Below are 13,511 nucleotides of genomic sequence, written 5' to 3' on the forward strand. Positions count from 1 at the left end.
TTCCTCCCTCAAGCAAATAAAGAGATGAGTAAAGAGAGGAGATGAGTAAGGAGTGAGGAGAATCTCGCCTCAGTTATCACTGTACCAACCAGAAGCCAGGACGGGATATGTGTCTTTACCATCCTACCCTTACCCCACCCAGAGTGGGACCCTCCCCATGTGGCCTGGAGGGGCCGCTGTGGGCCAGGCTGAGAAGCCATTCCCAGGAACACAGTGGCATCGTAAACACAGCTTCCATAAACACACTTGAAGCTCTGTTTCCTGAGGCACCACTGAGGTCTCCCCCCACTGTTATGTAAGTTCAAGACACAGCACTTCAAAGTTCCACTGGAAATTCTAGATCACTGGAGAGTTCGTGTATTGGCTCACACAGTCCTGTCAGCCACAGAAGAGGGAGGTGCCTCTGCTCCCTTCGAAGTCTGGTTTTGTGGACAGTACACAGAACACCAGGCGTGATTGCTGATTGGAAAGGCAGCACCATATATAGATGGTGATGGAAGGGAAACAAGTCCATGGGCCTCAGATAATTTCAGTGAGTGTGTTAAGCTAGTGTGTGTGTATGTGTGTGAGAGAGAGAGAGACCACGGACGTAACATGTTCAGTGTGCAGGGGCCGTCCTGGGCACTGGGGGTGTGTGTGCAGAGGGCCCGCGGCCGGGCTGGGCATCCAGAGACCTGGATTCCAGCTTGAGCTAAAGCATGTGCTAGTGCTGTGGCCTGGGGGAGCCAATCCACACTTCAGTCCTCTCATTTGACCTAAAGCCATAGTTGCCTGTTGCACAGGATTATAGTGAGAATTAAGTGACCCCTGTGTGAACAGACACAGCTGGTACAGAAACTAAAACCCTGTACAGATGTCAGATGCTGAGGAAGTAAGCAAGCCCTGCACCTCAGAGTGAGCAAGACCGACATTTTTATTATCAACCTGATGGCTTATTTGTAAGCCATCTTTGTTCGGCTCTTCCTACATCAAATACTTTTTCTTTTTTTAACTGAGGTATAGTGAAGGACAGGGAAACCTGGTGTGCCGCAGTCCATGGGGTCACAAAGAGTTGGACACGACTGAGTGACTGAACGAAAATAGTTGATTTACAGTGTTGGGCAAATTTCTGCTGTACCATGAGGTGGCTCAGTTACACACAAGGAGACATTCTTTTTTTAATATTCTTTACCATTCTGGTTTATCACAGAATATTGAATATAGCTCGCTGTGCTGTACAGTAGGACCTTGTTTTTGGTTTTTTTTAGTTTTTCTATTAGCCTCTGGGACAAAAGAGCAGACCCAGTTGCACCTTGCCAGGCTCAACACACACTTTTCTGGCGGGCTCACTGCTGCTAATCAAGAGGGCAGCCACATCTAGCAGGCTGTCGTGAGAGCTGGCAGTGCAGACAGAGGCACTTGCAACATTCACTGGCAGCTCACACCGAGTGTCGAATGTCGCTGTGAAGGCCTGGTGAAGATACAGTCACAGACGAGCACTGGAGTGCAGGACTTAAAATTCCAGCCGTGCACATTGTCTCATCACATTCCTCCCTTGTCTCAAATAATACCAGCGGATTAGTTACTCCTGACATCACTGGCTGACCAGCATTGCTGACAAGAGCAGAAGTGGTGGAACTGAGGAACAGAAACACTTTTCAGACGTGAAATTCTATGAAATATGTAACATATTATTATCTATTCTATTATCACTATATATATAGTATTAACACAGTAATATATTAATACACGAGTATTTATATAAGATTTCTCCCTAATGTAACTAGCAATGTCTTAGAGCCAGGGTTGAAAGCTACATCCCCCACAGGCCAAATGTGGCCACCATTTGTGTCTGTTAATAAAGTGTATTGAAACACACATTCATTTACATATTAAACTTGAATGCTTTCATGCCACATCCATAGAATTAAATTGTGACAGAAATCATATAGCCCACAAAACCCAAATATTTGCTCTCTGCTCCGTAGCAGAAAAAGTCAGTAGAGCCCTGCCCTGGATTGTATAACCACAGTCTTCCGATAAAGATTAAAATAAAAAAGCACTCCCACCACACCTTTGCTCTCCAAGCCCTACAGAGAGGATATTTTGGGAATTCCCTGACGGTCCAATGGCTAGGACTCCATAGTCTCACTGCCAAGGACTCGGTTGGGGACTGGTTGGGGAACTAAGATTCCGCAAGCCATGTGGTGCAGCCAAGAAAAAGAAAGGATGTCTTCAGTGTATCTTTTGTGTCCCAGGCTCTCCTGTCAAGCAGTGACTCACTGGATTGTCACTGTGTTTGCTCGTTCCCTTCCCTCCGGACTAGGAGCTCCTTGAGGGCAGGGCCCGGGGGTTCCCATGTGCATCCTGACTCCAGCCCAGGAAGTGCTTCCCAAGTTAAGGCTAAGGGGATGCACTCACTCGCTGTCTTCTCAGAGCCTAAAATCTGCTCAGGGAGACAGACAAGGAACGTCCTCTGAATCTCAGCATCAGAGTGACGAGAACCCAGAGCGTCCTGGGAACTCTTGGGAGGCCTGAGAAGCCTTGCTGGAGGGAGCACGTGCCTGAGCTGATTCTTATAGGATTCACCGAGGAGGAGGAGGGGGAGTCACACAATAAATGAATGAATGGATGAGGGAACGGAAAGGCCTGCAAAAGAAGGGCAGCTGACATGGTTCAGTCTGGCTGAAGTGTGACTCAGCTGTGTCTGGGCATCTCTTTATATGGAGGATGCTGCACAGGCCATGGCGATGCTGACCTGTCTGGATGCTGTCATGGCTAGGCTCTAGTCACTGTGGAAGTGGCTTTTGTTGTTGTTGTTCAGTCACTTAGTCATGTCTGACTGTTTGTGACCCCGTGTACTGCAGCACACCAGGCTCCTCTGTCCTTCACTATCTCCCAGAGTTTGCTCAAATTCCTGTCCATTGAGTCAGTGATGCCATCCAACCATCTCATTCTCTGGAGCCCACTTCTCCCTTTGCCTTAAGTCTTTCCCAGCATCAGGGTCTTTTTCAGTGAGCTGGCTCTTCATATCAGGTGGCCAAAGTATTGGAGCTTCAGCTCAGCATCAGTCCTTCCAACGAATATTCAGGGTTGATTTCCTTTAGGATTGACTGGTTTGATCTCCTTGCTGTCCAGGGGATTCTCAAGAGTCTTCTCCAACACCACAGTTCAAAAGCATCAATTCTTTGTCACTCAGCCTTCTTTATGGTCCAACTCTCATATTCATATGTGACTTACTGGAAAAACTATAGCTTTGACTATGTGGATCTTTATTGGCAAAGTGATGTCTCTGCTTTTTAATATGCTCTCTGGGTTTGTCATAGCTTTCCTTCCAAGGAGCAAGCATCTTCTAATTTCATGGCTGCAGTCACCATCTGCAGTGATTTTGGAGCTCCCCAAAATAAAATCTATCACTGCTTCCACTTTTTCCCCTTCTATTAGCCATGAAGTGATGGGGGTGGTGCATACTTGAGAATTGTTTATTCTAGAATATAGCATCTCATCAGCAATTCCACACAGATGGAGTGGTATTTCCCAGCCTCGGGATATGAGTTGCACACTTGAAAGGCCATATTTCATGCCAAACACTAGCCCATAATTAAAAGGAAACACACATATGCTGGTAAATGGGCCCGATCATCACCCATATCTTTGACCTGGACTCAGTGTGGGTAATCAAGAAACTGGTGATGACAAAAAGAACACATTTAAGAAAAACTTAAAGTTTCTTGAAACAAATGTCAGTGCTGTCCATGAAGTGATGAACAGTAAACAAAATGTGGTGTAGACATGCAATAGAATATTATTCAGCTATGAGTAAAGAACTAAGTACTGTTACATGGCTACAGTGTGGATGAACCTTGAAAACATCCTGCTGAGTGAAAGCAGCTAGACACAAAAGGTCACTTATTGTAAGATTCCATTTATGAGAACGAACCAAAATAGGTAAATCCATAGAGACAGAAGCAGATTTGTGGTTGCCAGGGGCTGGAAGGAAGGAGGAAGTGGAGACAACTGTTTAATAGATCTGGGATTTCCTTTTGAGGTAAGGAAAATGTGTTGCTACTACTAGAGGGAGTTGGTGGTCACTCAGCATTGTGACTGCACTAAATACCCCTGAATTGTTCATTGTAAAATGGTAGATTATGTATTATGTCAATTTTGCCTCAGTTTTTCAAAACTGAAAAAAAAAAAAACATGGCCTAGAAAGGAAAAGAAAATGTGGACATACTCTTCTTGACTGTTAAGTCCACTAACTAATAATGATGTTTAAAAATTTTTTTTTATTAGTTGGAGGCTAATTGCTTCACATTTCAGTGGGTTTTGTCATACATAATAAAACATCTGGGATTAAAATATACACACTTCTGTGTATAAGATAATCAGCACGGCCTACTGTAGAGCACCGGGAAGTCTGCTCAATACACTGTAATAACCTCTGTGGGAAAAGAACCTGAAAAAGAATGCATATGTGTGTATGTATATGTATAATCACTTAGCTGTATACCTGAAGCCAGAACGACATTGTAAGTCAACTATACTCATTCAATATACAGTAAAAATTAAATTAAAAAAAATGTTAAAATAAGCTCACAGCATAGGGAGTATAGGGCTTCTGAGGTGGCTCGGTGGTAAAGAATCTGCCTGCCAGGAAGCATACTCAAGTTCGATCCCTGGGTCGGGAAGATCCCCTGGAGGAGGAAATGGCAACCCACTCCTGTATTCTTGCCTGGGAAACCCCATGGACAGAGGACCCTGGCAGGCCACGGTCCATGGTGTCGCAAAGAGTCAGACACGCCTGAGCGACTGAAAAACGGCAGCAACAACAGAGAATAAAATCAATATTTTATAATAAGCTTAAAAGGAGTATAATCTATAAAAATTTTGAATTATTGTCATGTACCTGAAACTAATAGAATATTGTAAGTCAACAAACATCCTTCAATAAAGGTGAACAAAAAATTTTTTTAAATTAATAAAACAAAATGGGGCGATGACCAGGCAGCTCCCCAGGTTCCGAGTTGGGTTTGGGGACTTGAACTGACGACCCTCCTTTTGCCCCTCTCTCGGACAGAAGTGGAGAAAACCCGATGCCAGCTTGAGCGGGAACACATCCTTGGGGCGGTGGACTCCCAGCGGCCCCGGCCGCCTGGGCTCTTCGTTCCCGAGTGTGACGAACACGGCCACTACGCTCCGGTCCAGTGCCACGGCAGCACCGGCTACTGCTGGTGTGTGGACCGCGACGGCCGGGAGGTGCAGGGGACCAGGACGAGGCCCGGGATGAGGCCGCCGTGTAAGTCAGAGAGCCGCGCTGGGGGCGGGACGGCCGGGCGTCCGCGAGCAGTGCTGGGGACCCTTGCCTGGGGCACAGTTGGCGCGCTCTGCCTGCCCTGAATCCTGACCTGCTCCGCTGACTGTCCCCTCCCTTCCTCTCTCCCCTCTGCCCTGCTTTCCATCTCCCTATCACTCACACCCCTTCACCATCTCTCTCCCCACTCCCCTCTCCTTCCTCTCCCCTTTTTCTTTTCCTTTTCTGCAAATGATGGGCCTGCCGGATAAGACTGCAATTGAGAGCAGAGAGTGTCTGTGTGCTTGGGGCTCCTGCGGGCAAACCCTGCCCTGGGCAGCCTGGCCTTGCAGTGGCTCTGTGCTGGGGCATGGCAGGGATGGGAGAGACCAACCAGAGCCCCTCCTCAGCACCCTGGTACTCAGGCATGGAGCTCTTCTCCTTCTGTCACACCGGCCCCCTGCAAGGTTGTGCCTGGACCTTTAGGTACTTGATCCATCGGTAATGATGCCAGGAACCAACAGCCACAACGGTTTCTGCCAGCTGGCTCTGCGACAGTCCGTGCTGGTAGGAAGGCACCAAGGTGGGACTGGGCCAGGTTGTGTGACACTGGACAGGCACTTGCCTGAGGCTTGGCGTCCTTGGCTCCAACATCACACTTGAGCAAAATAAACTCTAGGATGCTTTTCAGCTCTAAAATTCAGTCCCAGATGTAGAAAATGCTAATTATCACAAGTTACCAAAATCGAATCTAATCATTCCTGACATCTCCATTTGCCAGATAGCCAATAATCATAAATTGATCCCCTACCAGATAGTTTCCCAGAGCTGCTAAGAAGGAATCACTCACAAACTTCATTATCCCACCCAGCCAGCATTAACCTGGTGTGTCAGATGCCGTGGTCTTACAGGGATCCTCAGAGGGAAAGGCCCCAGTGTGGGCCCTAGAACCTCAGGGGACAGGCAAACAGAGGCAGGGTAGGGAAAGGAACCCTGAGAGAGAGAGGCAGACCAAGGACCACGGTGTCCCTGACTTGGGGGGGTAGTGGGTTGGCCAGAGAAGGCTTTGCAGGCAATACCGCCTGACCCAAGGTTTTGACAGGACCAGAGTCACCCGCACTGGGAAAGTGGGGTTGAGGAGATCTGTGCTCCAGGTGGCAGGAACAGGTTGAGGGGCAGGAAGGAAGCCATCAAGAGTTTGTGTTCCATGCTGGGGGAGCAGAATGGAAGTGAAGACATCAGAGGCTCTGCTCAGGCACCTGGCTTGATTCTGAGGGCAGAGGGGAGCCCAGGAAGGGTTTTGAGCAGGTGCTGGTGTGACCAGGTTTCAGTTTTAGAAAAGCTGAGAGGAAGGAATGAGACCGTGGCCATGGGGAGGCGGGGGCTGCTGCAGTATTTACAGTTAATCCAGGTGAGAAATGGCAAGGGTTGACCTGAAGTACGGGCAGTGTGTTTGGAGGGATAGATTCGAGAGATATTAAAAAGTTCCACCAGATTGGTTTATGTCACTGAGTGGGTCTAACAGGCACAATGGGCCAGAGAAAAGAACTGAAAATGAGCTTGGGCATGACCTGGTTCTGCCCTCTCACCGCAGAGGTCCGTAACGTGTCCACGTGGTGAGTGGCAGGACCGGGGCGGGGACCCAGGTTTCCCAGCACCTACCGCGTGTTCCTTACCCTCAGCACAGGTCCCCTCCTGGGACCTTCTCCTGTCAGGTGAACCAGAGCTTTGCTGGACATGCAGGTCAGCGGGGAGGAGGCAAGGCTGCATCTCAGGGAGGATGAGCCTCGCCCCGCGTTTTTGTCCTGGACAGTCCAGAAGGACTGTGTTCCTGCTTGTGGGGCCTGAGACCCTCCTGCCCCCGGCGGTTGGGGTGAGTGGGGCAAGTCCACTCTGATGGACTTGCCTAGACTTTCAAGTCCACTGGGCATGGAAATGCTCAGCAGCTTCCTATGGGGGTGCGAGTTCCCTGTGGCCAGGATTTTGGGGTTTCTGCTGTTGCCTTGTTTTGGATCGCTGCTGCAGCCTGAGTGCCCAGCATCCAGGGCGGGGCAGCCTTAGCCAGGTTAGTTCCATTAAGGGGGAGGCTGAGCCATTTTTTTCACTTGATGTTTAATGTTATCCTCAAGCCCTGTGTCATCTTCATCACAAATGCCCTTTGATTGGCTGCAGTCTTTCTGTGCTCCTTGTGCTCTCAGATATTAATAGGCATATGTGATTGTGCAGTTTGTGGTGCCTAGAAGGTGACATGGCCGGGTGTGTGGGTGCACATGTGTGAGTCCGTGCATTGCCCACACACGTGTTTGTGCATTCCTGCTGCATACGGGCCTCGCTCAATGCCATCTCTTGCCACCCAGGTCTGAGTACAGTGGCTCCTCCAGTTCACCATGGACCCCCAGTTCCTACTGCTGTGATCCCCCTGCCTCCTGGGACCCACCTACTCTTTGCCCAGACAGGGAAGATAGAGCACCTTCCCCTGGAGGGAAGCACCATGACCAAGTCGGAAGCCAAGGCACTGCTTCACGCCCCGGTAAGTGTTGGCTGATGGCACTTTAGTGACGATTTCTGCTTCCGTGGCCTAGAGCCACAAGCCAGCTGTGGTCAAACCAGGGACTGGGACTAGATCCCTGGACCCAGGGCCTCTTCATTCTGTGTGACCCTGGGTGTCCACCTCTAAATAGGATCACTTTATTCCCAAGTCCCCTCCCCTCCCCCCAGGAGATTCAAGGGTGGGAGACCACTTTGGAATCTGAGCCCTAGTTGGGGGCATCACCTGCACTTGCTATATCTTATCTGCGCGCATCTGCTGGGTTTGATCTCACCATCCTTGCTAAATCCACAAAGTGACTCATCTTTTGGCAGCCACTCAAACGAGATCCTCATGTCTGCCTGGAGGCAGTAACCAGAGCTTTTCAAAGCTTCAAAGATGCATTTTGTGAGCTGGGGAATTTTTGTCCATTAGATAGAGGTCGGACACTTCTGAGAACCTATTGTTTTATCTGGGATCCTGACCTTCTGCCAGAAAACCAAACTTAAGACCTGGTGGAGATTTCTGACTGTGGACTTAAGGGGTGCCAGGACAGTGCAGCAAGTGGTCCATCAGGCCTTGGAGATGAAAGTCCAGCAGAAATCCTCGTCGCCCCTCAGTGCTGGTTGCAGAGCCGTCTTGAAAATTCTGGATAGAAATGTTGCTTTCTTCTCGTCTTCCTTCCCCACTTCCCTGTCTTTGCTGCCTGCATCAGTCTCCACATCATAGATGACACACACTGCCACACCCCCTCTTCTTTTTGGCCAAGGTCAAAGCAAGTCTGCAAAGTAAAAATGCTTCTTTTTTTAAATTTTATTTTACTGAAGTATAGTTGATTTACAATGCTGTGTTAATTTCTGCTGTACACCATAGTGTCTCAGTTACATACACACACACACACACACACACACACATTCTTTTTCACATTCTTTTCCTTTATGGTTTATCACAGGATATTGAATGTCGTTCCCTATGCTATACAGTAGGACCTTGTTGTTTATCCATTCTCTACACAGTAGTTTGCATCTACTAATCCCGAACTCCCACTCCTACCCCTCCACACCCCACTGCCTTGGCGACCACAAGTCTGTTCTCTGTCTGGGTCTGTTTCATAGATAAGCTCATTTGTGTCATATTTTAGATTCCACATGTGAGTGATGTCATATGGTATTTGTCTTTCTCTTTCTGGCTTACTAACTTACTAGAGATGGTAATCTTTAGGTCCATCCATGGTAAAAAATGCTTTTCAAAAGCCTCTTGCAAAGCAGCCTTGATTGTTCTTCCCCAGCACAAAGCCCTCTGATGGATTCCCCCTTCACCCTGAGGAAGAAAAAAAAATCAGTTCTTTTCATGGCCTTTGGCTACCTGTCCCAACCCCATTTCCTACAGCTACACCTCACTCAGTGGCTGCAGCCCTCTGGCCTTCTGGCTGATCCCCAACTCACCACACACACTTGCCCCTCAGGGCATTTGCATTTGCTGTCCCCTGCCTGGAGTTTTCTCACTCTAGACACTTGCACGGTTCACATGTACATAGACACAGCCACATGTGCATTACGCAAATTTCTGCTGCATATCACTTCTGGGAGAAGCCTGTCCTGGCTGCCCTGTTCAGACTGCAGCCTCCAGTCACCTGTCTCTGTCTTTCAGCAAGCACTCAGCACTACTCAATACATTGTATATCAGGGTACATGTTCTATGTCTCATGTATCTCTTCCCACCAAGAATAGAGACCTGGATGGACCTAATGTCTGTCATATAGAGTGAAATAAGTCAGAGAAAAACAAGTATCATATACTAAAGCGTGTATGTGGAATCTAAAAAAATGGCACAGATGAACCTGTTTGCAACACAGGAATAGAGACGCACACATAGGGAACGGATGAGTGGACGGGGGTGGGGGTGGGGGGTCAGGTAAGATGAACTGGGAGATTGGGATTGACACGTGCACTCCCATGTGTAAAACAGGTAGCTAATGGGAATGTTCTGTCTTGCACAAGGAGCTCAGCTCAGTGCTGTGATGCCCTAGAGGGGGTGGCTTGGGGGAGGTCCAAGAGAGAGGAGACAGGTGTACACATATGGCTGATTCACTTTGTTGTAAGTGGAAACTAACACAACATTGTAAAGCAACTATACCCCAATTAAAAAAAAAGAATGTAAGCACACCAAGACCAGAAATTGTCCGTCTATTTCATGGAGGTATTTGTTTCACAATGGTGTTTCCAGACCCCAAACAGTGTTTGGCACTTTAAAAGTATTTACTGAAGGAATGCATAAGTGATCTTTATGATTTCCCGTTGCTTCACTGAAGCATAAATCCCTCAAGGGGCAATCATTGTTCTTCTTTTGTATCCACTAGCACATACTCCCAGGTAGTAGGAGTGGGTTAAATTCCATGGGAAAGTCATTTTCCCCCAACACCAAGGGGAGAGGCTTAAGTGTCAAATGAGGCTATGAAAAGCAGGAAACTGAGATGTGATCAGTGGAGGGGAAGGTGCTGAAACAACAATATTCACTGTGTCTTTCCTATCTATTATCTCAATCAATCATTTATCTATCCACTTATGGATACCTCTATCTAGCTATCTGTTTTTACCATCTAGGTATTTTAGTTTAACTGTACCTAATGCCACCACTCAATGGCATTAAATACCACCATCATTACCATCCATTGTCCCAAACTGAAATTCTGGATCCATTCTGCAACCTCATTCTAGTTTCTATCTCTATGAATTAGCCTGTTCTAGGGAAACACCTCTTAGTGGAATCATGCAGTGCTTGCTCTCTTGTAACTGGCTTACTTCACTTAACATGATATCTTCAGATTTCATCCATATTGTGACATGTGTCAGAATTTCCTTCCTTTTTATGACTGAGTAATATTCCATCATGTGGATATTTCATATTTTGTTTATCTGTTCATCAGTGGAGAACTTGGGCTGCTTCTACTTTCTGGCTTTGTGAATAATGTTGCTATAAACATGGGTTTACAAGCATCTGTTCAAGTCCTTACTTTCACTTCTTTTAGAAATAAACCAGACATGGAATTACATGGTAATTCTATTTTTAATTTTTTGAGGAATTGCCATACTATTTTCCTTAGCAACTGCACCATTTTGCATTCCACCACCAGAGCACAAAAATTCCAAATTTCCCTGCTACTTTGCTAACATTTATTATTCTCTGTTTTTTTCATTGTAGCCATACTAATATGTGTGAAGTGGTATTTTGTGATTTTGATTTGCATTTCTCTAGTTGGTAAAGAATCGACCTGCAGTACAGGAGACCCTAGTTCAATTCCTGGGTTGGGAAGATCCCTTGGAGAAGGGATAGGCTACCCACTCCAGTATTATTGGACTTCCCTTGTGGCTCAGCTGGTAAAGAATCCGCCTGCAGTGTGGGAGACCTGGGTTCAATCCCTAGGTTGGGAAAATCCCCTGGAGAAGGGAAAGGCTATCCACTCCAGTATTCTGGCCTGGAGAATTCCATGGACTATATAGTCCATGGGATTGCAAAGAGTCGGACACAGCTGAGCGACTTTCACTTCACATTCACAATGATTAGGGATGTTCAGTTCAGTTCAGTTCAGTTCAGTCACTCAGTCATGTCCGACTCTTTGCAACCCCATGGACTGTAGCACGCCAGGCTTCACTGTCCATCACCAACTCCCAGAGCTTACTTAAACTCATGTCCATTGAGTCAGTGATGCCATCCAGCCATCTCATCCTCTGTCATCCCCTTCTCCTCCCGCCTTCAATCTTTCCCAGCATCAGGGTCTTTTCCAATGAGTCAGTTCTTTGCATCAGGTGGCCAAAGTTTTGGAGTTTCAGCTTCAGCATCAGTCCTTCCAATGAGTATTCAGGACTGATTTCCTTTAGGATGGACTGGTTGGATCTTGTTGAAGTCCAAGGGACTCTCTAGAGTCTTCTCCAACACCACAGTTCAAAAGCATCAATTCTTCGGCACTCAGCTTTCTTTATGGTCCAACTCACATCCATACATGACTACTGAAAAAACCATAGCTTTGACCAGACGGACCTTTGTTAGCATCTTTTCATATGCTTAAGGGCCACTTATATATCTTCTTTGGAAAAATATCTGTTCATATCCTTTGCCCATTTTGTGGTTGGGTTATTTTGTTGTTGTTACTGAACTGTAGGAGTTCTTTATATATTTTATCAGCCCCTCATCAGATACATGATTTGCAAATATTTCCTCACCTTCCATGAGTTGGTTAACTTTTCACTTTGTTGACTGTATCTTTTACTGAACAAAAGTTTTCCATTTTGATAAGATCCAATTTATCTGTCTTTTGCTTTTGATGTCATAGCCAAGAAATTATTGTTAAATCCAACATTATGAGGCTTTTAACCATGTTTTCTTCTAAGAGATTTATAGTTTTAATTGTTACATTTGGGTTTCTGATTCATTTTGAGCTTATTTTTGTATATGGTGTAAGGTAAGGGTCTCTGTGTCCTTTATGACCTGACCTCTGAAGGGGAAGTGTTTGCTGATAACTCTAGTTCTGCCCTAAAACATCTTCCTGGTCTTCCACTTCTATGGTGTCTAGGGTCTTTACTTTAAGTTTCCACATACATTTTGGAGTGAGCTTGTAAGTTTCTACTTTAAAAAAAGGAAGGAATTAAAAGCCTTCTTGGATTTTGATATAGATAGCATTGGATCTTTAATTCTTAATTAGGGAGAATTGACATCTTAGCAGTATTAAATCTCTTGATCCATTAAACTAACATCTCTTCATTTATTTGCATCTTCTTTAATTTTGCTATGCAATGTTTTATAGTATTCAGTCTAAAATATTTTGGTTTTGTTGCTATTGCAAACATTATTATCTTAAAATTCTACTTTTTGCTGATATGTGGAAATACAGTTTTCTGTTGATCTTGGATCCTGCAACCTTGCTAGATTCAATTATTAATAAATATTAGTATAGATTCCCTAGGAGTCTCTACGTAAATAATCATATTGTCTTAAAATAGAGTGATTTTACTTCTTCCTTTCCAATATTTATGTGTTTTATTTCTTTTTTATGATCTTCAGTTAAGGTTTCTTAGATAATATACAAAAAGCATTATCCATAAAAGAATAATAAATTGGACTTTACAAAAATTTAAAACTTTTGCTCCCAAAAAACATCATTTAAGAAAATGAAAAAGTGCTATTTGCTGAGAGAAACTGAAGCAGGTTCCCATGCGCTTCTCCAGGGGAATTCCTAACTCAGGGATCAAACCCATGTCTCTTACGTCTCCTATATTGGCAGATGGGTTCCTTACCACTAGTGCCTCCTGGGAAGCCCCATAAATATACAGACTTACACACATATGACAACAGATTTTTATCTGAAGTTTATAAAGAACTCCTGCCACTCAATAATTTAATTTTAAAAATGAACAAAAGACTTGAAGACACTTCATTTTGAAAGGTGTCCAAATGCCTGTAAGCACAGGAAAGATTCCTCCTATCCTGAGGCACTAGTAGACTGACCACCCTCACCACTGCTCTACACTCCCAGGACAAAGTCATCATTGGACTGGCCTTTGACTGTGTGGACAAGATGGTTTACTGGACCGACATCAGTCAGCCTTCCATCGGGAGAGCCAGTCTGCATGGCGGAGAGCCAACCACCATCATTCGACAAGGTGAGCAAGCATCATTGTTGGTTTTGCTTTTAGTAGCCCACGTGGCTCTTGGGGGAGA

At 45.8% G+C, this 13,511-nt stretch overlaps 1 protein-coding gene across 1 annotated transcript in view; it reads left to right on the top strand.

Moving 5' to 3' along the window:
* The window catches only part of NID1 (nidogen 1), a 91,598-nt gene that overhangs the window by 65,755 nt on the left and 12,332 nt on the right, over positions 1 to 13,511 (top strand). The window contains exons 13-15 of the mRNA XM_061161426.1: positions 5,057 to 5,275; positions 7,627 to 7,799; positions 13,327 to 13,453. Coding sequence (XP_061017409.1) covers positions 5,057 to 5,275; positions 7,627 to 7,799; positions 13,327 to 13,453 — 519 coding nt within the window. The remainder of the gene's footprint in view (positions 1 to 5,056; positions 5,276 to 7,626; positions 7,800 to 13,326; positions 13,454 to 13,511) is intronic.

This window comes from Dama dama, chromosome 15 (assembly GCF_033118175.1).
Source record: "Dama dama isolate Ldn47 chromosome 15, ASM3311817v1, whole genome shotgun sequence".
Classification (NCBI taxonomy): domain Eukaryota; kingdom Metazoa; phylum Chordata; class Mammalia; order Artiodactyla; family Cervidae; genus Dama; species Dama dama.